Below are 26,624 nucleotides of genomic sequence, written 5' to 3'. Positions count from 1 at the left end.
CACCATCGTTACCTACTATGAGAACTTAAAAGAACTGGAGTCCAAACCCATATGATCTACCTTTGCACTCTGTTTATTGTTTTTTGTTTTTGAGAATGCACGGTACCCCAAGTAAATACTCATAAAACACCTACTTTTATGCTATAGTTTACTAAGGTTATTTTTATCCGTATTATTATGGCATTTCAATATGATACTTGATGTTTATTTGTGTGTGTTTTTTGTTTTACATTTCCTTTTATTTCAGATTTCTCTTAGTCTTTTACTTGTAGTGTTGTAATACTAGTTCAAGGCATTTTGATGACGGATGCCCAAAGAAAAAGGTTATTTTGTTCTATGTATTTTCTGTGTAATTTCCATCAATGAACAGATTTAGATTAAGGTTAAATGATGTTTTAATGTCTCATATGTGAGCTGTCACATGGTCTAAAGCAGCCGCTGCAATTAATGCACTAACCTGCTCACACCTTTCCCCGTCACGCGCACGGTAACGTTGTTAAGGTGCTGTTAGCATCGCATCGACCGCCTGCTAAGCACAGTCAATACAATTATTAACCGTGTGTGTGTGTGGTGTGTGTGTGTGTGTGTGTGTGTGTGTGTGTGTGTGTGTGTGTGTGTGGACCTGCTGCTACTGATCTACACTGAAACGTGACAGGTTTTATAGTGCGGCTGCCTGAAAGACGTGCACTACGACAAATCTCCAGGAGTGTTTTTATGCTGCCAGCCCTCATCCATGGGGCTAGGTGTAAGGCCCAGATACCATTTATTGAATATTAATGCACCACTACATACCAACGATAAGTATAAGTAGGGCTGGGCGATATGGAGAAAATCAAATATCACGATATATACCTCGATATCGATACCGCAACAATATTGTAGTGTTGACTATCGGTGCTTTCACAAAATATTTACACAATGAGATTTTTGATAAATAATCCTCAGTAATGTGGATATAATGACTAAGGGGGTAAGGGCAAATAATACAACAGCTACAGTCCGGTAAGTTCAGAAAAGTACACCACTTTACTGTAATGCAGCCTTTAAAACCAGGAAAAGACAACACTTTTGCCATATTACGATATTAAGATGTATCCAAAATCTAAGAAGATATCTAGTCTCATATCACGATATCAATATAATATCAATACATTGTCCAGCTCTAGGTATACGTGATAACGACCTGTTAAGACAATGGGGCATAAGAAGAGAAAATAATAATCTTGCAGTGGAAAAGCTGGGCACCTTGTGACTGGCTTTTAAAGAAGGCATGTCCCAAGGTTTTCCTGTTAACAGACACAAATCCCTCCTTACAGGGCCCGCTGAATATTCCCCTTATTGATCCCTCTTCACTTTGTCCTTCATCGATCGAAGCTAATTGACCATGAGCCGTCAGAGCCGGGGGGGAAGAGGACTCGAGCCAGAGAGATGGGCATGAAGACAAGCTTCCCTCTGATCAGGGTTAACTGTCCAAACAAGCCCTGACCGCCCGGAAAACACACCGCCATGTCTTCTAATGTGTGTTATAATAAATTGTACATGAGGGCAGTGTCTGCCGAGTTCATCAGTCCAAAAGTCCCCCAACGCAGACAGGACAAAAAACAAGGTCTACTAACTAATTGTGTTAAAGTTTAATTCATGTAAATAAAATCTACCATGATGAAGGTCTATTGTATATTTTAAAACTTCACTGATCTTCACTGACAGAATCAAAACTCTGTATATAATTAGTTTAGCTCAGCATTAAAAACTGGAAACGGTAAGCATGGCTCTGTTCAAAGCACCTTTAAAATCTAATATTTCATCTGTGTAATTGTTATAAAAACAGAAGGGAAAAAACAGGTTTCAGTGTAAACTACCCAGCTGTTTCCCCCTGCTTCCGATTGCTAAGCTAAGCTAACAGTCTTCCTGCTGTAGCTTAATAATTAATTAATTAATTATAAATGAGGAATGCTTGCCTCTAAAAAAAAAGTCTCACTTAAACGCATTGAATCTAAAAAGATTGCAAATCACACCAGGTGTAATTTTTAGCAACGACATGAGTCTTAATATTTTAATTTTTAGTGAAAATTCAACAACTTGCTGAGCTCATAGGCGTTGTCGCCGCCGGTGTTACTGCAAGTCTGGAGGAGAAAACTCAGCAAAAGATGCCCCTGAGACCATGGCACCAAGGTCCAGACCTCGGTATTACGCCCCTGAGACCAGTCTTGATTGTCACTCCGCTACGGGGTCGGGGTTTAGGCATTTGACCTCGAGAGGTTGAGGTTAGGACAGTTGATTGGTCAGGGGATAGGACCTGTTCACATGGAGTTACGTTACCTCATGGGAGCTGATCCACTAAACCTCTAAGGTCAGAACAATGGGATGTCGGAGCAGAGGGTTCATTTATTTCTAAACCAAGATGTCGGACTAGTGGGCTGTAGGACCAAAGGGAGTTCTTCAGATTATTGAGAGGTGGGAACAATGAAGCTTCGGACAAATGAGATGGCATTCTTTCTACGGACTACAGCAAAGTCACGTGAGCAAATTGGTGAAATCAACAAGTAGAATTTTACTCTTTTATTGCCATTCATCTCCAGAGAGCCGTCTGACATAAAGCTCCATTGCTGTCGCGCCACGTCAGCGTAGTATTTTATTTATCTTATTTATTTGATTAGGTCAATTCACATTCACATTCACATTTCTGTAAATGCACCAGTGTTAGCCAATTGGCTATTTTTCAACTGTAGTCCTACCTAGGATGCATGTCTTTTTTTTTTTATGGTGGGAAGAAACCGGAGCACCCGGAGGAAACCCACACAAACAAGGGGAGAATTAGTTGTAATAGATAGACAACCAAATTCAAACAAGCCACTGGGCGGGCTGTGCTTGCTCAGGCAGCACCAATGGGCAGCACATATGGACACCTGGAGCTGGCATTCTCAATCAGAAACATCACTAACTGAGAGATTTCTAACAGGAATGTGGGCGAGGCGTTTTAGGCAGTTGAGGATAAGTGGGAGAGAAAGCTCCATTTGTTTGTTTTGTACTTTATACATTGATTACATACACACAAAAAAACTATAAAACACACTTAAAGATGGTAAGAAAAATCCAAAAACATAATAATAATAATAAAACATAGTAGGGGCTCTTTAAAATGTGCATATTAAGACCAGGGGGAAAAAGGTGGACCTCTGTATTGCTAAAATCCTGTATATGAGCCTGACTAAGACATGGTTGCCATCTTTCGGTTGTCCTTTATCAATGTCCTTTACCCAGCAGTAATTACATAAAAGTAGTCTTCTTTCAGCCTCACTTTATTATAATACTCAGTAATCAGTGTCACATAGTAGGCCTATCTGTCTCAATTTACCCTCAATTCCACTTTAACGCGTAAAAAAGTGAATCCCTAATTCCAATCTTGACTTTTTTACCAATCTTCACAAGATTTAGGCTTCTAAAATCTGCCGATGTTACTCACAATCTCCGTGTTTCTGCAATATTTCAATAAAGACAATATTACCCTCGCTATTGCGCTCCCATTCCACATCTTCTGAAGCCTGAAATCTCTGTGACTTAATTCTCCTGTGGTGTAATTAGACTGCCACGCGTTTTGCTCATTGCTCGGCTGCACGTCAGCCTCGGCCGAGTTTCCAGCTCTCCGAGTTCCCGTTAATGGAGTCTGGCGGTGGCGGAGGGTGACTGACAACAGATGGGCGGCTCTGTCACAAACATGACATGCTCACCAATCACAGATTAGAAAAGCAACACAATTCCCCGCTACATTTGCTCCTTTCTCTGACAGGAACGGCTGCAGTTCTTCACCCGGGTTCAGCTCAGTCCTCCGGGGGAGTGAGCTGGGGGGTCTGGGCTCCTAAACGGTCGTCTGATCCGCTCTAGTCCCAGACTATCACACACCGACAGGAGTGTACAGGTGTTAATGGATTTGGTGTAAAAGAAAAGGGAGACTGTGCAAACTGTTCTAAGGCCGGAGGGCAATTGTGCCATGGCTGGGGCTTATGTGGGAGCATCTTGCCCTGTTGGGGTTTATGTGGGAGCATTTGCCTGTTGGGGTTTATGTGGGAGCATTTTGCCCTGTTGGGGTTTATGTGGGAGCATCTTGCCCTGTTGGGGTTTATGTGGGAGCATTTTGCCCTGGGGTTGCTTTGTGTTTGGACACAGAGTCATGCTGGGCCTTGTAGTTTCTCACCTGCAGAAGGCCTATTTCTGTCAAAGCCTGTTCCCTTTGACATCAAATAACGTAGTTAATAGTTCAAATGTAGCACTCATAAAATGTATGTGTATTTTCTGTGTGTGTGTGTGTGTGTGTGTGGTGTGTGTGTGTGTGTGTGTAAGCTCATGAGTTCTCATGAACTATCTGTACATATAGCTGTGAAAAGTAATTAGAGCTCGACCGATAAAGGATTTTTTAGGGCCGATATTGATACAAATACTTGGCGATTTAAAAATCCGATATGCCGATTTATCAGCCAATATTTTTTTTAAATTCTGAAACAATTAAAACATAAACAGATATCCCTAACGTTAGTTATTTGTAGTTATTTATGAGTCCTCACTTAAATGATATGATAATGCAGTTTAAAAATGAACTTGTTTGTTTCACAGATTTCAGAGCTTATTTCGCAGGAAAGAAGCCAGAGTCCCGATAAGTCGACGTGTTCCTTTAACTGCCGTCACCGCAGGACGGTCACCTTTTCTCGGCTAAACTGAACTGCAACGGCCGCTGAAACAACCGCCCCCACACGGTGCTCTGTACCTGGCACGCGGTCTCCTTTTCTCAGCTAAATTTAACTGTAAAGACCACTCAACTCAACTCGTCATGTGACCGTCCAGAGGTCACCGTGATGTTGTAGGATATCCTTCAAATTGTTGTGCATACGTTTTTGTGTTTGTGTGTTCATGATTCCCTGATCTTTTAGGTCATACTAGCGTCCTAAAATCTCAGTTTTATATTTGCTATTGTTTTTAACCGTTCTTTAATGTCTTATGTAACGCACTTTGAGTTGCCCTGTTGCTGAAACGTGCTGTGCAAATAAAGCTGCTTCGCCTTGCGTCCTGCTTCTCATTTCCCTGGCGTATGACGAGCCTATAAAAGCTCCTTTGCTGCTGTGTCCTTCAAGTCATCTTTCCTGCACTAAAGGCATAAAAAAAAGCCCCAGTACTAATGAGATGGCAGTAGCTGAGCTGCATGCCTATAAAGCATTTTGCCGCTCCATCGGGGTGAGCCGATCATTCTGTGGACATGCTGAGAAAGAAGAATGGTCGGGAGTAGGCCCAATCAATGATTGTCCTCCTGCCAAGACACAGTGACCGGCTCAGTCGTCATCTACAGCAGACACTGACTAACTGGTTTGGGTTTAACAGATGACAAGAACAAAACAGGTTTATTGATGTGATGCATACTAGATGGGTCTTTTTGTGCAGCCATTTATCTGATTTCTAATATGTGAACGTCCGCCTGGGATAACAATGACCGGTTAAGATGGCTATGGAGATTCATTTATGCATCGAGGTAATCATGGTTTCAACAAAGCTTTACATTTTAAAAACACTGGATTAAAAAATATAAAATCCAAGACTATTACATCAGTTGTTCAGTGTGCACAGGATGTAACTCTCAGTCACATGATCTCTCAGTCACATGATCTCAGGGCATGAAGTCACATGCTAAGATGTAGTCCATTTGTAGAGAAGAGAATAGGCTCGTTCGAGATGATGAGCTGCGCCTCGCCTGCAAAGTGGACGAGAGCAGGCAGCAGCGGCCGGGGGGGTGGGGACAAACAGCTGTGGTAAAGTCGAACAGTTTCCAGCCGTTTCCTGCAGCCTTCAGTCTGAACAAGAATCAATGGTCAACTCAGATTTCTATTTGCAACACAGGTTTTCTCAGGTCTTACAAAATAAACTCATAAGATTATTTCCATAGAAAAGGCTTCAACATGTAACATTGTTCCAGCATGAACCTTGTGTAAAAAACAGTAACTATAAGAATAAAATGAAGTATAAAAAAGATTTGTTTGTCTGGTACGCGCATGTACAAGTGTAAATGTAAATGTGCTGTATTTTATATAGCGCTTTTCCAGTCTTAACAACTGCTCATAGCGCTTTTACATCTACAGGATACAGTCACCATTCACACACATTCACACACTGTGTCCAAGGCTGCCGTACAAGGTGCCACCTGCTCATCAGATACACATTCATACACATTCACACTCCGATGCGCAGCACAAGTACACGTGTATGTACAAGTACACGTGTATGTACATGTACACGTGTATGTACATGTGTGTGTCAGCAGGTCAAACGCAGCGTCACAGAGTCAGCTGTCACAAAGACGTTCGTTTCATGTTGGTCGTGTTGCAGCAATGCATCATGGGTGTGACCCCTGACCCCCAACTGCAGGGGAGTGGGGTGTGTCACTCACCATATGGTGCTGAGTGAATTAATGAGTGTGTGTCAGGGAGAGAGAGAGACAGAGAGAGAGACAGTTGGGATGATGAGACCCAAGGGAGCGACAAGGCACTTGAATAGGGCACGCAGAGCCAATCGTATGTCTCCACACACACACACACACACACACACACACACACACCACACACGCACACGCACGCGCACACGCACACGCACGCGCACGCGCACACGCACACACACACACACACCCTTAGAATAACGTTAAGTGGCTCATGTTGACTCATTTTACATTAAATTTAACAAAAAAACTAAATGTGAACATTACCTTTTACTTATTTACTATTTATTAGTTTTTCCATGTTGGTTTTGATTGGTAGGCCTATATGCACCCAGCTGGAAAAAGTACAGTAAATGAGTATAGCGTGTGTGTGTGTGTGTGTGTGTGGGGGTGGGTTTCACTGTTCTCAGACAACGGAGTTTGATTTGTCTTATTTTTGCTCACCAGACGCTGCTGTGGCTGCCCTCTTTCTGCCATCTTTACTCGCGCTGCGTTTTTAAATTCCAGCGGATGATATGCACACGACTTGACTCCCTGACTCCCTGAGAGATTTTAAGGCATGGGGGGTGGCTGTGTGCGCGCACGTGTCACTCAGAACACAAGACCAAATTAAGAGTGTTCTTGCAAAACAAAACATGGCAAAATAATGGGGATTGTTGGGAGCCAAAATTGAAATTCAATTAATAGCACAGCCCCAGATTATAGTCACCTGTTCTCTGCTAAACTTAACTGTCACGTGATCATACAACCCCTTTCATGAGAATGTGTGGCACACGCACACATGCACACGCATGCACACGCATGCACACGCACACCGAATCCTTCAGTCGGCCTATATCTTTAAACTGTCAGTGGCTTTGTGAGTCTGACTGTGACATGATGAATTCCCTCGCAGCTCCTGTCGTACATCACGGCAGCCGAGCAGCGAGCTGAGCGGCGGGGATGATGAGACATGAAACCATCTGCACACCTCACTGCTAATCCTCCCTTGGTTCATTCACACCCTCTTCCCTCTCCCTCTCTCTCCCTCTCTCTCTCTCTCTTACTTTCTCTGTTTGCAATTATAGGTGTCAATTTACCTCAGCTCAGCAGCTCAGAGCCGCCACTCGTCATTTTTAATAAGATAACCGCCGTATTAAAGAAAATAAATGCACATAGACTTGCACGCGTTGTTTGTTGCCTGCAGGCTCCTCTCCTCTCTCCTCAGTTCACTTCACTGAATCACCCAAAGATGGAGGGGGAAGGGGGAGGGGGGGGGGTGTATGACCCGTGGCTGAGCAGGCTGCTCCATAATGGATGAACGCGGTCATTTGAACACTTCATATGCGTGACGATTCATTACCAGCATTTGGTAAAAGAGACTGTATAGACTAAACCGGGCATCCTCACCGGGAGGGGGGGGGGGTCACTGGAATGGTTACATTACTTTTTTCGAGTCAGAGATAAGTAAACATGGGAGCTGCCAAATGTCTATTCCGAAGCTGTAGGGGGAGCTCTATAGAAACCTGCCAGCAAACAGCGAGAAAACGGCGAAGAAACTGCAAAAACTGCATAGCGGCCCTTTAATATGCAACTTCATTTAATGCAATATGTAGCAGGGGGTCCCTGCTCCGTCTTTTTTTCAGTTAAGGGGTCCTTGGCTTAAAAAACAATGAAGACCCCTGGTCTCAACTAAACTGACGATGATCCAAAATGATCTTCATAGTGATGCTAGAACATCACAGCAAAGCTGAATCAGTCTGATTGAATGTGACATCATGTATTTATATAAATAAATGGGGTCACTTTCATCCATACGCTCACCACCTGAGACACACTGTGTGACCGAGACTGTCCTGTAACCCGAAAAAAACGCTCCCATAGGTACGCTGTTTAAAAAAGCTGCTATTATGACCCATATTCACATTTCTAGTTGTCTCGCATTGCCAGGCCTTGTATGAATGCAACTATAGTCCAGTGTTACTTACTGTATATATGTTAAAATATGGAACTTTATCATTCCAATATGCATCTTGCACACTACATTTGCACTATTATGTGTCTATATTGCCAATAAAACTGATTTGGATTCTTGTATATATATATATATATATTAAGGGTGTGACGAGATCTCGTTTTACGAGATCTCGCGAGATTAAAACATGACGAGATTTCTCGTCGAGGTGAAAAGTTCTCTCGTGAGGCGATGTGATGTCAGCGTGATGGAGCGTGAAATTACTATTGAAGATCCCCCTGCCACTTTTAAATCCTTTGTGTGGCAACATTTTGGTTTTTTGTTGTTTGTTTGCACAGTTTTGAGAGAGCAGTACTTTGGTTATTGATACACTTACTGTTTGCATTTAAAATGTTATTTTTCTGTTATTTACACATTCATTTTATTTATACTGTTTATTTTTTTATGTTCGGTTTGTGGAAAGGAGTTAGATTTCTCGTGTGAAATTGTACAGGGCAGAAGCCAGTTGGTAGAGTTTATACAAAACATTTTGCAGTGTTTGCACGTCCTTTGCAAAAAAAGTTAAATAACATTCATCATTAATAGTTGATTTCAAAATGCAAGTTTGCCTGTTCATTAATTCCTGCTAATGTACAACAATTAATTCTTGCTCATGCACAGACAGTTTAAAGCAATAATACAATTGGTATCATGGTGGTTAAAGTTTTTTAAGGGTTAGGGGAATGTAAAAAAGAACATCAGGGGAACGTTCTCTAAAGGTTCAAATGTTAGGATAACATCAGGAGAACGTTCTCCAAAGGTTGTAATGTTAGGATAACATCAGGAGAATGTTCTCTAAAGGTTCTAATGTTAGGATAACATCAGGAGAACGTTCTCCAAAGGTTGTAATGTTAGGATAACATCAGGGGAACGTTCTCCAAAGGTTGTAATGTTAGGATAACATCAGGGGAACGTTCTCTAAAGGTTCTAATGTTAGGATAACATCAGGAGAACGTTCTCCAAAGGTTGTAATGTTAGGATAACATCAGGGGAACGTTCTCTAAAGGTTCTAATGTTAGGATAACATCAGGAGAACGTTCTCCAAAGGTTGTAATGTTAGGATAACATCAGGAGAACGTTCTCTAAAGGTTGTAATGTTAGGCAATGTTAGGAGAATGTTCTCTAAAGGTTGCAACGTTAGGGGAACATTAGGAGAACATTCTCTAAAGGTTGCAACGTTAGGGGAACATTAGGAGAACGTTCTCTAAAGGTTGCAACGTTAGGGGAACATTAGGAGAACGTTCTCTAAAGGTTGCAACGTTAGAGGAACTTCCTGAGAACGTTTGATGTAACCAAAAACTAGCGTGCCCAGAACGTTAAGGAAACCTTCCGATCAACCAGAACCTAACCTTCAGGGAACGTTCCCGCAACTAAAAACGAATGTTTCCCAGAACGTTCTGGGAACCAAAAATTGTTAACTGGGACAGAAATTCAGTTCCTTACTTCCTGCTTTGCCTCCGTCATAATTACTACTACGTACTACAGGCACCGCTGCTAGAAATGTAAATATAGGCTGTAAGGCTATTAGGCTATAGACTACTTGGACAAACGACCTATGGGAGCGTTTTTCAGGCGAGGACAGTCTCAATTTTTTCTGACAGAATAAGAACATTCAATACCATGATGTAAGCCAAACTTTAAGCTCAAATCATTTTAAGAGTCTCTGGAAATTGTGTCAAGATATAAACGGAGGCACGCAGGTACACTGATAGGTTCCACTTGGATTGGTGAAACCTGAAAATCTGGGCCACCTTGTCCTTAGGAATGCATAAGTAAGCCAGTGGACTACTGGTGTCATGGGATGTTGTCTGGCTGTGTGGCCTACAGCTGGAACCAGAAGACAAGTAGGGACTAGGTAAGAGACACATCACAGGATGAAGACGTTCAGCAGCTCACCTGCAGCCTCCGGCGCCGGATTATCCCCGAGTCATCCATGGCGTTGAGAAGAGCAGCAGGGCTCCTGGTGGTGGTGGTGGTGGTGGTGGGGGGGGGGGGTTCCTCGCACTAAAAACAACCTCTTGAACTCTCTTCAATCGGTGTTTTGACCCAGCGGCTTCGACCTGTGCTCCAGTTCAACAGCAGAGGCAGACGCAGCGTCCTGGCGCACTGGGGGGGGGGGGGCAAAGAGGCGAACAGACACAGTGTCACGTCGAAGAAGCCGAGGATAAAAGCCAAATGTCACGCATTGCGTCCGGTTAAAAAAGGTCCCTTTAATAAAAAAGCAGCAAAGACTACGCTCCTCTCAGCTCCACTTGTCCCCCGTGTCCTCCTGTGTCTCAGGGCTGCCAGTCATGCTGCTGGCTCTGCGGTCTGCGCGCCCTCTCGGAGCATCCTCGACATTGTGCCAGAGGGTTTTTCCTGCGCCTTTTCTAAAAGCTTTTCCAGTCGAACCGCGCGGCTGACGGAGGCCTGATGAACAATCACTGCAAACAGTGAGTGACTCCCAAGTTCTTCTGTTGTTTTAACAAGAATCTCCCGAAGAAACGTGAGAAACGTGTTAAAAAAAAATAAAAAAATAGAAAGGAGAAAAGCTCCGCAAACCAACCGAGCGAAGACTTTACGCACTGCTGCACCGTGGAGTTACACTCTCCTCATCACTGGGGCTGATGATGTGCCATCGCCGCTGATTCTCCACGGAGCCTCGAGGAGCCTGTCTGTCTGTCTGCCTGTCTGTCTGTCTGTCCGGTCCCGTAACCGTCCCCTGCAGGGAGGAGAGCGCGTGCCTTCCTCTCGTCCCTCTTCAAAACAACTCTCATCCGTTCATTCGTCCGTCCGTTGGTTCGCTTCCTGGTGAAACCGGAGAGACCGACGGGACTGACGGGGCGACAGCAGCAGCAGAAGCAACGCGATATTTGTAACCCCCTTCCTGGGATTCCCTCTCGCCCCTCCTCCTCCTCCTCGTGCACGCGTGCGCGCACAACGTGTCCCTCTCTCTTCAGATGAATGAAGGAGCAAAATGTATTGTTTGGATTCAGTCCGAATGATAGAAATGTATGAGCGCATGCGTGAAACTTTGGTTTGGGCGTCTGGGGGAGTCTTATAAAAAAAAAAATTATAAAGAATATTTATAGAAATCTTTATATTTGAATGCCATTTCCTGCATTTTCTACATACGTTTTGGGTCAATAATCCAGATAATAAGATCATAATAATACATTCTTATAATAGAAATAAAGAATAGTAGGCTACTAAACTAGGGCTAAGTCAGAAAAATACATCTTTCTTTCTTTTTTGTTTAAAATAGTGTCTGATCCATCTCTTTCTTACGTCTCCTCCCCCAATTTTTTCACACTCAAATGTTCATTCACTTAAATTTCTCTCCAGGAGTTGACCTACATATTTTCAGCTTGCCTTTCTTTTATACTAACAATATTAATTATTTATTCACATTTTCCCACTATTTTCTATCTACTTGTATAAATAACCAAGTTCTATTTGATTTTTTAAGAATTTTTATTTTTCCTTTCACTCATTTATTTTCTCTGGATCTTCATCTACGCTTAATTAAGTATGTTATTCCATTCTTTTCTACGTATATATTATATATTTTTTTCTTTAAATCTGAAGAAAACTGCTGCATTATGTACACAAATGTCTTCTCAATAAGAATTTGAATTAAGAAAATCATAGGGGTTGATCACAGAGACAATATTAAATCATTTCAATCCAATTTGAAAGTGTGTGTGTGTGTGTGTGCGTGTGTGTGTGTGTGTGTGTGTGTGTGTGTGTGTGTGTGTGGAAAGAGGGGGTCCTCCTGTCCCTAGTGGACATTACGCCCTAGATGGTTTATAATGTATGCGTAATGTTGCCTATACGAGATTTTGTATAATAACCTTAGTCATTGCTTTAACCAAATGTTATTTGCAAGAGTCAAACATTTAAATAAAAAGAAATAGGCTATAATCCATACAACCACACGTTATTTCCCTATCTGACGGACAGACCGTGTTGTTTACTTGTTGCAGATGCTTATCTGTGAATGAGGATTGATTTTTGAAAAATAAATGAATGAAGGAGCATCCGAGCCGGGTCCAGGCAGCACGCGCTATAATAATAATAATAATAATTAATAATCAAACACATCATGCAGGGATTAGCCTATTGCTGCTTCATATCCCGCACATGCGTCAGATAGCTCGAGCCATATTTCACATCCAAGCTTCGCAGACGAGTCCACGTGTGTACGGAGGCCGGTTGGAGCCACGTTCAGCACCACAGACAGCGACACGCGACTCAAACAGAAAAACGTGGGAAACGTCGCGTTACGTTACAGTCTGCCTACCTGTCAGCAACGGAACGTGGTCTTGTTCAGAGTTTAAAAAAGATAATAGAGCCCACTAATTTACTTATCCACCGTATCCCCCAGAGTTAGATAAGTCCATACACACCCTCCTCATCTCCGTGCGTGTCGTAACTGTCTGACGCACCCACCGCTAGCCTAGCTTAGCATAGATGCTAGAGGTAAGCGGCTCCAACTAGCCTCCTGCTCCTAATAAGCAGCAAAATAACGCCAACATGTTCCTATTTACATGTTGAGATGTATATAGTCACAGCGTGTACAAATAACAAGGTCACATAAGACACAGCCATCTTCTAACCGCATACTAACCGGGAACTATATTCTCAGAAGTCGAAGCACTGCTACTTCCGCTACTTTGGCGGAGTGATTTGTTCAAAGCACCCCTTTGTGAGGAGCAGAGCGTAACAACGGTGGATATATATATATATATATATATACACACACACACATATATATAAGTGTATATATATATATGTACATATATATACAGTTTATATACAGTATATATATACAGTATATATGTATATATATACAGTATATATGTATGTATTTACAGTATATATGTACATTATATAGGCCTACAGTATATATACATATATACAGTATATACTGTATATATGTATATATACTGTAGGCCTATTACATGTATAATGTACAGTATGTATACATATATATAATATATAGATATATAAAACAATGTATAAGAACTCACAAGTTTGGCCTTTATGCAAAGTCATTGCTAATGCCTTGCTGCCTCGGGATTAGGACTTTCACACTGTTTCAGTGTAACATATGGTCCAAGCTGCCCCCCCACCCCCACCCCCCACCCCCCCCCCAGCCATGACCTCATCAGTGCCAGACACGGCAAGAGATCTGAAACAGAACATCCAACCCCGGCCCACGCTGACCTATCCCAAAATGGGCAGGAAGGCAGTTGCTCTGCATTCAAATGCCTGACAAACAGCTTAGTTTGTAAAAAAAAAAAAAAAGAAGAAGAAAAAAATGCTGGCTGCAAAGAATTCATAGCTTGTCTGACAAACAAAGTGGCCTTTTGACTTTGTTTTCATCTAAGCAAATGTCTTTTTCAGCCATGCCAGCATCCGTCTCTCAGTCCACTACTTCGATCCACTTCCTCATACATGGACATGGGCACGGTGTTATTTCAGTCAGACCAGCAGCTGGTTTGATTTGCATTGAGAGATGATCTTATGGAAAGTTCCCCATGCCGATCTCCAGGTATGGTGAAAGGTACAGTTGTGCTCATAAGTTTACATATCCATGCTTGAGTTGACTAAAAAGAGGGATAAAAAACATCTTTTGGAAATGGATCTTAACGCCTAAATTAAACATGTGTAATGAGCGAGTTTTCATATAATAACTCCCTGCTGTCAGAGTCTGGAGCCTTGTGCCCCAGCGGAGTCGGGGGGACACCCAGCAGCTGGGAGAGGCTGTTGATTTCATCTCAAGGTGGAAGTCATACACTCAGACTTCATTGAGTTTGATAACGTCGTCATTACGGTCGCTGGTGCTCAGCGGCTGCTGAACACAGCAGTGATGCAGCTTTCACATCCTCTTACATAATCATTTAGTAATCCTTTGAGTTGGGAGCTGCTCAGTTTGGTTTGGAACGAGAGTTGATGTTGGAGGACAAACCAACGACCACTACCCCTGTTATACTACAAAGAAATGCTTGAATCAATCTTGAAAGGGTCTATAACCAATATTTATGTATCAACAATGGATCACATTAGATTAGATTAGATTCAACTTTATTGTCATTACACAGGTACAAGGCAACGAAATGCAGTTCAGGTCTAACCAGAAGGTCAATAGCAGCAGGTACAGGATATACACTGGTTCCATAAGTGCAGGACATGGATATGTACTGAATAAATATAGAAATGAATACTATTATAAACAGGATCTTTACAGATGGATGTGTCCTATGAATATAATATATAGATAACTAGTGTTGTGAGCAAGATTTACAGCTGGATATGTACTGAATATAATATACAGCTGGATATGTACTGATTATAATATACAGGTGGATATGTACTGATTATAATATACAGGTGGATATGTACTGATTATAATATACAGGTGGATATGTACTGATTATAATATACAGGTGGATATGTAATGATTATAATATACAGGTGGATATGTAATGATTATAATATACAGGTGGATATGTAATGATTATAATATACAGGTGGATATGTAATGATTATAATATACAGGTGGATATGTCCTGAATATAATATACAGGTGGATATGTAATGATTATAATATACAGGTGGATATGTCCTGAATATAATATACAGGTGGATATGTACTGATTATAATATACAGGGGGATATTACTATAAAAATATGTTTTACAGATATGTACAATGAACATAATATACAGATGGTTGTTACTATAACAGAGTTTACAGGTCAATATGTACTATGAATATACATATACACAGATGGCTATTACTATAAACAGAATTTTTACATATAATAAGTTAGGCTAAAATGAGCAGTTTAACAACACACATACATGTGGATGTGAAAGAGTGAGTAGCCTACGGAGAATTATCTTCGGACTCTGCAGTAACTTTAACCTTTTTTAGCTCATTTTTTAGTGTCATGGGCCTCAACTTAAAAGCTATCACTGTAAATAATGGCTATGAAATCTCCAGTTATTCCCTTTAGATTCCACAGTAACACTACTGTGTGATTTTTACAGTCGAATGCCGTAAAGTTACATTACAACATTGTAGACGTGACAAAAATCACAGTAGTCATTTAGTATTACAGTTGAAATCACAGTAGTCACTTAGTCATTTACTCCGTAGGATTATAGGGTAAAACAGAAGCTGGCAGCTTGAAATTCCTCTGTTTTGGGTTTAAAAAAAAAAACAAAAAAACTAGGATAATCTTCTAATAGACGTCCGGGGGCGTTTCCCCCTGCTGGGAATTAGAAATTAGAATGCATGTTGTTTTTTTTTAGGATTATTTTGTTGGGCATTTTAGGCCTTTATTTTGACAGGACAACTGAAGACATAAAAGGGGAGAGAGAGGGGGGGATGACATGCAGCAAAGGGCCGCATGTCTGGAGTCAAACCCAGGTTAGGGTTAGGAGTAAATCTACCAACTGAGCTATCCAGGCGCCCAGAGTGCAGGTTTGAGGTGTTTCCACATTGGCATCACTATCCAGATGGTCATGATGTCCTGTAGGACGTGTCACTGAAGCAAGCTGAGAAGTTAAACCACTAGGGGTCAGCAAAATCAAGATGGAAACAGGGTGTTTGCTACTCTTCAACAGGTCAAAGGTGTTGAAGACATGGCCTGGGAGACGTCCACTGGACTTTCTTCTGCTCATTTGCAACAGGAACGTGCCTCCGTAGTGTAAAGATCAGTATTCAGACACACATCACCATCCGTTTCCAGCTGTGGCTCAGGTGGTGAGAGCGGTCGCCTACCTGTAGGAAGGTTGGGGGTTTGAAACATGACTGTTTCCGAGTCATTTCAGGGATCATTGCCATGCTGAGGCGCAGCACCCGAGCTGATTTGGGCAGCACCTAAGCCGAATGACTGTAAAATCACAGTGAGCATCAAAACTAACTGAGACTTTTCTCAGAACTAATGATTGTAGTTGGTCTAGTTTGGTCTTTAAGCTTATTGAGTGTCGTTCATTCATCATCTGCTCTAGGTTTTCCAATGATGTAGACACAGATATGTTAATAACTGTGGTCCAAGAAAATGTCAACTTACAATTTTTTCAGTTATATAATGTCACATTTTCTTAAAGATAGGACTCCTGAGCCCAACGCCAAATATGTGATTCTGAGTCTTTTCCCAGACCAGCGCAAAACACTGTAAGGTTTTTTAATTGTATTTGGTGGGTTATGACAGAATTTTTCCAGTCCCATGATCCTGATTAATTAAATGGCACAAATGACACACACACACACACACACACACACACACACACACACACACACACACACACACACACACACACACACACACACACACACACACACACACACACAGAATAGGAGCAGATGGAAGCAGTGATGCTTTCACATCCCTAAATAACAACTGTAAAGCTGCAGAAGGGGATTGGTTTATTAAAAAAGTGTTTCTTCTGATCCAAGCAGGCCACATAAAACAAACTGAGTTGTCTTATTTCACAGTTTGTGGGTCAGCCGGAACCCCAAATGTAAAAGTGATTTTTTTTTTAATGATATGTCCCCTTTAAATCAGAGATGAACAGGGATTTGTCACATTACAACTACAGAAACCAATAAGGATTCAGTAGGCAATATACACAAGTGTGAGTTGGAAACCTGAGACCTTTAGCATGTACACGCTGAGAAATGTTCAGTTAATTGAACTTTCAATCATCAGACACACATAATTTTTCAAAGAGAGTATTTTTATAGATGTTAAAACATGTCTGGAGGGGGACACAGACATGTTTTAAACTAGCAATTCATTCATTCATACCGTCTTTCCATCTCCAGAAATAGTCTGACCTACAAGACACATGCTGATAATTAAAATGTAAAAGCACTGTTACCGTTAACATAGACCGGATAGCAACACCATGTCAAGATTAAAGAGCATTATTATAACCAGGTATGATCCTCCATAACCACATTCAACATCAATTGATTTCCAATTTATTTTGATAAAGCTTCTGTTTCCATAATGTTATGGCGCCAACAACCCCGACTGAGCCATCCGCTCCACGCCCAACACACAGCACAAACACACCTCTTGTCCTCATGTGAGCTTGCACGTGTGTGTGTGTGTGTGTGTGTGTGTGTGTGTGTGTGTGTGTGTGTGTGTGTGTGTGTGTGTGTGTGTGTGTGTGTGTGTGTGGTGTGTGTGTGTGTGTCCACTGGCAACCGTGTAACCCACAGAGAGACATCTAGAGGATAACCACTGCCAGGAAACAGAGCCAGCGAGAGCAGCAGGGCGCCTGATGTCTTTCAAGGAATCAGGATTGTAAGAACTTAAAGGTGCCTTGCCACATAAACGCGTTTTTACTTGCCTTTTTTGTAATGTGTCGGTACGTGTGTGTGTGGTGGTGTGTGTGTGTGTGTGTGTGTGTGTGTGTGTGTGTGTGTGTGTGTGTATGTGTGTGTGTGTCTTTTTGTTAATCCCACAAGGGGAAATTACCATGTTTTTTCACTCTGTAGTTACTACACACAGGCTTGAAATGCACACACATGCTCAGGACCTATACATGCACTAATGGAGAGATGTCAGAGTGGGGGGGGCTGCCCATGGAAAGGCACCCCTGAGCAGTTGGGGGTTCGGTGCCTTGCTCAGGAGCACCTTGGCAGAGCCCAGGAGGTGAACTGACACCTCTCCAGCTACCAGTCCACCACCATACTTCGGTCCGTATGGGGACTTGAACCAGCGACCCTCCGGTTCCCAACCCCCCCCCCCATTGACCCTCAAAACACATAAACGAAAAGCTCCATGATTTCATGAAGGCGATTTCTGCTTTCACACCCAATAAATCCCACAGCACCACTACGCCCCCCTGTGGGGAACGAGGGAAATGCAACAGGGACATTACACAGTGTTGCATGTTGCATTGTGTGCCTGTAAATGAAAGATTAATTAAAATATGTAATATTAATTTCATCCACATATTTAATCATCCACCTATTGCAGGAAGAAGTCTCCTGACATATCTGTGGACATTTACAAGACAACAATCTGGAATTACAAATCTATTTAGGGACATCTGTCCTCCTGGTTGATTTCATTTGTTCATGATTGCTTCTTAGGGAAAATCTCCTCACAGCACACGTTGCTCGCTGTATGAGATTATTTTAATTTATTTTGAAATTATGTTATTATATGAGTGAGCCTTGGAAGTAATCTGTAAAACAATCACTAGTTCAGAATTAAACACAGACTATAGAGCAAATGAAGCCGAGGTATCAGCGTTGTGGAGAATCAGAGTCTTCAGTCTTATCTTTCCGTGCATGTCTTCCTTGTCTTTGTGCACCAGTCTTTAATCTCACTCACAGGCCGACATCACCAAATAGAAGGCTAGACAGTGGCAGAGGGCATTGTGGGTAATCCTGGTGGCCACCGTGTCTGATTCTGAATCAAGAGCCCCCCCCCCCCACATCGTTCCTCAGCTCTGCATCACACACTGCAGCTCCTGGCAAACGAACACCATAAGAGGATTGCTCCATTCACTTAGACGGAAAAACACACACACACACACCACACACACACACACACACACACACACACACACACACACACACACACACACGGACACACAGGCCACAAACGGCAAAACAAACACAAATGAACTTAATGCACACGCACACACACACACACCACACACACAATTGGCAAAACATCTAATGAGCTAAATAGGCCTACACTTCAACACACACACACAGATCTCACACCACACACACACAGAACTCTCACACACACACACACACCACACATACACAGAATCTCACACACACAACACACACCACACACACACACAATTGGCAAACATCTAATGAGCTAAATAGGCCTACACTTCAACACACACACACACACACAGAATCTCACACACACACACACAGAATCTCACACACACACACACACACACAGAATCTCTCACACACCACACACACACACATACACAGATCTCACACACACACACACACACACAACACACACACCACAACACAAACAAGCTCCCACACACAACACACACACCACACACACACACACACACACACACACACACACACAGCTCCACACACACCACACAACAACAAATAACTAAATGCACACAATGAAACACACACACAAAGACACACAAGCTCACACACACACACACACACACACACACACACACACCAAGGTCAGCACATCTAGATTGCTGTGATTGTGACCCAATCCCAAGTGGGATGGCGTCGTAAAGGCCATTGGCTGATGGATAACTATTACTGTAAGAGGATGGGGAAATATGTCTTCAAGGATCTTACAGCTGAGAGACTTCGCTTCGCGTGAACAGGCTGCACAGCCTTCGTTTTTACAGGTGGGTCATGTTGGTTTAGGGCAACATGACCCACGGTGACGCTGAGAGAGCGGGAGCTGAGCTGGTTCCCTCAGTCGGTGTCAGATCAACCGACACCGACCTGTGATGTTATGGATACATTGGTTAAGAACTCCATTACCCAGCATGCCACGGTAGTGGAAGCCGGAGGCAGGAGGTGGAAAACAGTAGTAGCCATGCGGGTACACACAGCGTTGTTCAAAGAAAGCGTTGGTAAAGTATGTTCAACCAGAAAATACCCTGTCGTTTATTAAAAAGTCAAAGCAAAGCAACACAGGTGTCAAAAGTGGCCGCAGCAGTGGGGAAGGAAAAATTTTGTCGCGGGTGAAAGGGGGGAAAAGAAAGAAGTCTCCCGGCGAAAGGGATAAACAGAACATGCTAGGAGAGTTTGCAGGGGCGGTTGGTACAAGGGGGAAAAGAATGAAGCGGGGGGAACAGGGACAGAAATCGAACAAGTAGAAGAGGATCTTGTCCCAAATTTGGGGGACTCCAGCAACAAGAGGGGGTGGGGAAGTCTGATACCCGATTTCGTAAGGAGGGCTAAGTCCCCCCATTTCCCCTGCAACTGACTGGTAATCTTGCTGAAAATTTGGGAAGCGTTAAGCAAAGATTTAAATATATTTTAGCAGCAAGGGGAGGGGGGGGTGGGGAAAAACAAAATTGAAACTCACTCCTTTTGCAGTTATGGGGAAGATGCTTTGGACATATATAATAGCTTTCGCTGGATGAAGCAATCTGACATTAGAAGATCAAAGACAAAGTTTGAAATATTTGGGCCCTAGTCAGAATTTACATTGAAGGTTAATTTTTTCACCCATATCAAAAGCAAGGAAACCTTTGACCATACTTAGCAGAGTTCACATCTAACAAACATGTGAATTGGCACCCTAGAGTTCACTAGGAGGCAGGATTGTTTGGGGCACAGTGGAAAATGCACTTAGAGAAAGCTGTCAGAGAGAGGGACTTACACTAACAAGTTGGTCACTTGTCAGGCAGGGGAAAAACCACTCGAGCCAAGCAAAGAGTTTTCGGAAGGTGAAACTACAGTGCATGCAGTATAAAGGCAAAAGGAAAAAAGAAAACTTTACCAAACAAAAACAAAAAAAATTGAAGATTAAAATGTGGTAAATTGGGGCAGCCCAACCCAAAAAATCATGTCCTGCCTTAAAAACCTTTTTAAAAAAATGGGAAAAGCAATCACAAAGATTTGCAAGTCGTTTTAAAAACAAAAATTTCACGCAGTTGGTAGGAGGGGGAAGAGGGAGGATTGGTTATGAGATGTGGACGTCCCCATAAAACAGAAAAAGAGGAAGGATTGTGCCAATAGAGGTAATGAGACGATAATCCTTTCAAGTTAGATACGGGTGCCGAAAACTTTTTATCTTTAAAGACTATAAAAAATTGACAGTGAAAATAAAATTCATCCTAAAAAACAAAGTGACGGGATACACTGGGAACGGTTTTCCTTTTAAAAGGCGGATGCTCGAAACCCTTTTTAAACCAAGGCCAGCAGATAAACATTGCTGCTGACTGGATAAGTCCCAAAACCAATTCTGGGACCAAGGAAAAAGTCAATCTGGTTAAAAGAGGTTTGTTGTGACATCAGCATGAAATGCCCATACTCCCAGGGGGAGGGTTAAGGTTTTCGAAGGACTTGGATGTCTACCTGGAAACACAAAAACGTGTGGATAAATTGTCCTGTTGTGACCCTTGCAGGAAAATTCCTTTTCGCGGTATTAAACTGAAAGAGGGTAGGCGCAGGGAAAAATTGGAGGTCACAAGAAAATAGACGAACCCCCCCTGAATGGTCAGCCCGGTTTGTTTTGCAAAAAAAAACAGGTGCTCTGGGAACGGCGGACCCAAGGGACGAACAAAGGATAAAAAAAACCCTTTTTAAGTTAACCAGAAAGAAATCATGGCCAGTTTGGGGGACTAAATTTTTCAGTAAAAAAAAGCTTGGGTCGGGTTCTCGCTGAGGCGGAGGGGAGATTTCGAAACTGTGCACTCAATACACCTGAGGGCGTACAGGTTTTTCGGCCTATGGTATCTTGTCACACCTAAATTCCCAAACATACAATGACTTCGGCACTACCGGGGGAGACAATGTGGGACTATTCTTTGGGGGCCCCCGTCGAGAAGAACTGACGAAAGATGAGAAAATTTTAGACAAAAAAGGGGGGGAAATCTGAAAATTTAACAAGGAAAAATGTGTTTTTGGATGAAAACCTTCCCTTTGTGGGGGATTTGTCAGTGAAGAGGGAGTGAAGCCTTACCCGAAAAAAAAACGCAGCAATAAAACAACATGGAAAGACCAAACCCCAAAAGAGGGTCAGGTTTTTTCTGGGAAGGTCACCTACGGCCCCCAACTTGTCCCACATTGTCCCCCAAAGCGCCCTCTCAGGATCTCTTAAACGAAAATAAATGGTTGGTCTCAGGGGCAGGGAAAATTTTTGAAAAACTGAAAAACTCTGAAAAAGAGCCCGGTTAAAGTTTTATGACCCAAAAAGAGAAAAAAAACCACGATGGTCACGTAGGGCCCTGGGGCGGTGCTGCTGCAGGAATCGACACAGGGGCTCCCCTTCCTATGCGCCCGACCTTGCAAGCGCGGAGTCCAGGTACCTCAAATTAAAAAGGAGCTTTAGAAAGCAGTTGCATGTAAAGTTTCCACCAATAGTCTATGGTCAACTTTTGAAGTAAAGCCTAAACCTCTGGTGCCCCATCATTTCCAAACCTCTGAATGACGTCCTGTGCGGATACAACGCAGCTAATCAGGCGCAAAAATATGGTACTAAATTTTAAACGGGAAAAATACATTTTACACCGCCACACCTTTCTAGAGCAGTGGAAAAAGGGGGCGTCGGGCGGGCAATGCAGAAATCAGGCATCGTGGACGTTTGTGAAAATCCCCCAAACAGCTGACAAACAAACGATGGGAAGAGAAAAAGCTGCAAACTATGAAAGAATCAAGCTTTTGCATCAGAAGGATGGCCTAAAACAAAAAGGATTGCCCCCTAAAATAAAAACTACTGGAAAACTGCAGAGCCGATTCATGGGGTAGATGCCCTTAGTTTTTTAAAGGGAGCAAGTTTGTTTTTTCCATCGTCACTACGAAACAAAGCTCCAAAAAAAACCAAGGCCACCTCGGAAAATCAATGAAAACGACGGGCAAGAGGAAGTAATGTATGGGCCGAGAATAAACCCAAAGATTCACCAAAATATATGTAATTTGTCGCATCCACGGGCCAAAACAACAAGCTGAGCCCTGTGCCAATCCGGGTTGCCCCACAGACCTTACTACATTGGGGAAGACCTATTTGACTGAAAGGAAAGATTACATTGGTCCGGCTATTTTAAAATTACCGAATTTGGGGCTGCATCAAATCAAGCAAGGCATCTCAGCTCCCCAAAAGCTGCTTCGCCAAAAGGGTTTCCCGTAAGTGTTTTCGGACAAGGGGCCTCATTTTTCCACCGATTTGTCCCTTTTGCCAAGAAGGTGGTTTCAAAATCTACGTCGAGCCCCACCTACCAATCCAACGGTTTAGAAAAAAAGCCAGTGAAAACAGTAAAAAGCAGATAAAAAAAAGCCCGGGACAAAATGATTTTAAAAAAATTTCGATCTATAGGAGTGCACCTCTACAGAAGGGCTATCCCCCCCCCCAAAATGCATGGGTAAAACCATTCCCCAACCCCAATAAAAGAAAACCTGCTGACGCCAAAAAATGCTCATAAAAATCAGAAAAAATAAAAGGGGGAACGAAAGCAAACCAAAAAATTGGTTTTATCGAACGGCAAATCATTACCGATTTCTGAAGCCGGAGACTGGGGCTCAGGGGCATCTCTACAGGCACTGGGATAAAGGACCGGTGGAGGAGGAAATTGCCCCCCTCCTACAGGCCAACGAGAATGGAGTGTTTCTGAGGGGGAACCGCACGGGTCTTCAACACAGCTGACTGAGAAGGGCACTACAGCTCAGGAGACATTTGCGGGACCGCAATTATGGAGTAAATGCATGGCTCACAGCAGCGTCTGCACCACCCCTGTTGAGACACCTTTCCAAAAAGTCGAAAATTGCCCCTCTGGAGTACAGGTAGACCTAAAACATGTTTACCCCCTAAAGGTTGATTGAAAGTTGCTAAAGTTTATTTAGTTTATTTGGAGGGGGTTTTAAAACAAAAGGCCTTTTTGATGAAAAAAAAAAAAAAAAAAAAAAAAGTTTAAAATGAAAAATTTGTTTCATGTAAGTTAAGAACTTGAAGATGGTAGTTTCTACGGGGGGAAAAGTTATTTGTTTTTTAAGAGGAAAGATTGTTTTTTAAAGGGGGAAAGTGTGATGTTAGGATACATTGGGTTTAAAAACTCCTTACCCGCATGCCACTATGGAAGCCGGAGGGGAGGGGGGTGGAAAAACAAGTACCGCGGGGCAAAACCGTTTTTTTCGAAGAAAGCGTTGGGAAAGTATGTTCAACCACAAATAGCCCTTGCTTTTATAAAGTCTAAGCAAGCAACCCGACCGATTAACCGGGGGGGAGAAAAAGACAGGGAAATTTCTGATTATTCTGTTAAAATTCGCTAAAACAACAGGGAGAAAAAGTCAACACGGAGACAGAGAGCGAACAGAGGCGCGTTTGGGGGGGGGTGCTTTCAAGAGCGAGCTGACGAAGAAAATCAAGCGTCTTTCATGCGGTTTGTGTGTGTGTTGTGTGTGTGTGGGGTTTTTGGTTGTTTTGGGGGGCTGACGTGAAGGGAATTTTGGGGCCCGTTCAAAGGGGGCATGGGCAAAAGGCCCGACAGGTTTTTTTTTTGTCCATCAGACGCTTGAAAACACCCCCCCCCCCCCCCCACACACACACACCAACACACCAAAACCACACACACACACACACACACACACACCACCAACCATTACAATTTACGTAAAGAGCCTGCAAGAGCACACAAAACAAATCAAAAAATACACCACACACGCGCGCACACCACACACACCACAACACAAAACGCCACACCCAAAACACACAGCACACCACACTACACACACCACACACACACCACACCGTGGTGTTTAAAAAAAAAAAAACATAAAAAAAGTTTAAAAGTGTGGATTTTCAATTTATTTAAAAAAAGTGGTCAAAAGGTTAAAGAAATTATAAGCTTTTCATACCAAATTTGCTTTTTTAGTAAAAAAATGAATAAAACGATATATATTTTTTTTTGTGTTGCCCGATCAAATAGAGGATTTTTATGTGTACCAGAAAATTTTTTAAAAATTTTAAAAAATTTTAATTTGTTATTTTGTGTTGGTCTTTTACTTAAAACCTTTAAAGTCAAAATTCGTCCGATCATGCCTCAGAGATTCTTCCTCCATACGTAGTGTTTCATTTCTTTCTTCCTAGCATGTGATTTCCTTCTTATGTGAGCGAGGAAAAGAAAATGCTAAACAACAGGGCCCCACCCGAAATAATAAATCTGGGTGCAGGGAGACATGAGGAAAAGACAGTGTGCGAAGCCTCTGTGAAGTCCGGTTTTTCCCCCCAGATACTTATTTCAATCAAACTTTGATTGCTAAATTTAAAAAGGGATTTTATCTCTTGTGCAACGTGTTTGAGACTTCGAGTTTTAGTTTTGTTTTTTTTCTTCATTAAAATGATAAAGGGGAAAATTTTTGCACCCCTTTTTTGTCGGACGGTGTTAGGGTTGAAAAGTAGCAGATAGGGGGAGAGGAGCTTAAAAGTCCAGAACGACCCATTACCCAAGGGGACGTTTTTTTTAGAAAAACAATTTCGGGGCTTAGCCTTTATCGTCCTAAAGACCCCCAAAAGGGATCTCTTAAACCCTTTATCAATCTCTAAGACCTTTTATCATATCCTTAGACCTTTTATCTAAAACCTTCATCAGGTATCTCTTTGACTTTTAAAAAGATCACTTAGACCTTCATCAGTACTCTAAACCTTTAAAAGGTTCACTTTGACCTTAAAAGGTATCACTTAGACCTTCCAGGTATCTCTAAGACCTTTATAAGGACATTTAGACCTTTTCAGGTATCTAAAACCTTTTGGGACACTAAACCTTTTAATGTATCACTTTGACCTTTAAAGGTATCATTTTTGACCTTCATCCGGGATCACTTAACCCCCTCAGGTAAACATCTAAGCTTTATAAGGTATCTCTTTGACCTTCACAGGTATCTTTTAGACCTTCATCGGTACATCTAGACCTTCATCAGGTATCATCTAAGACCTTTAAAAGGTATCATCTTAACCTTCTCGGTACCATCTTAGACTTCACAGGTATCATTTGATTCATCAGGTATACTTAAACCCCACAGGGATCACCTTTGGACTTCATTTAGGTATCTCTTAGCCTTTAAAAAGGGATACTTAGACCTTCATCAGGTATCTCTTAAAGAAATTCTCAGGTATCATTTAGGCCTTTAAAAAATTTTATCTAACCTTCATCAGGTATCATCTTTGGGCCTTTAAAGGGTTATTTAACCTTTTTAAGGTATAATTTTTTGACCTTTTCCCGGTATATCTTAGACCTTATCAGGTATCTCTTAGACTTTTATCAGGTATATCTAAAACTTTATAAGGTTCATTTTAAAAAACCCCCCTTTATCAGGGGACCCCTCTTAGACCTTCACAGGTATCATCAAACTTCGAGGATCATCTTAGACCTCATCGGTTTTCTTGCCCTTTATCGGTAATTTTAAACATGAAGGTCTAAGACAAAATGGTTTAAAAGTGCAAAAATGCATTTTTATTTTAATGAATAAA

At 42.2% G+C, this 26,624-nt stretch overlaps 1 protein-coding gene across 1 annotated transcript in view; it reads right to left on the bottom strand.

Annotated features, from left to right (window-relative positions):
• Positions 1-22,655, bottom strand: part of LOC116702262 (microtubule-associated serine/threonine-protein kinase 1) — a 90,396-nt gene extending 67,741 nt beyond the window's left edge. The window contains exons 1-2 of the mRNA XM_032536422.1: positions 22,644-22,655; positions 10,362-11,216 (exon numbers count right to left, since the gene is read on the bottom strand). Of these exons, the coding sequence (XP_032392313.1) occupies positions 10,362-10,400 (39 nt within the window). The 5' untranslated portion in view covers positions 10,401-11,216; positions 22,644-22,655. The remainder of the gene's footprint in view (positions 1-10,361; positions 11,217-22,643) is intronic.
• Between the last annotated feature and the right edge of the window lie 3,969 nt (positions 22,656-26,624).

This window comes from Etheostoma spectabile, chromosome 15 (genome assembly GCF_008692095.1).
Source record: "Etheostoma spectabile isolate EspeVRDwgs_2016 chromosome 15, UIUC_Espe_1.0, whole genome shotgun sequence".
NCBI classification, from domain to species: Eukaryota; Metazoa; Chordata; class Actinopteri; order Perciformes; family Percidae; genus Etheostoma; species Etheostoma spectabile.
The sequence above is the reverse complement of the archived record's forward strand: the minus strand, read 5'-3'. Positions and strand labels throughout refer to the sequence as shown.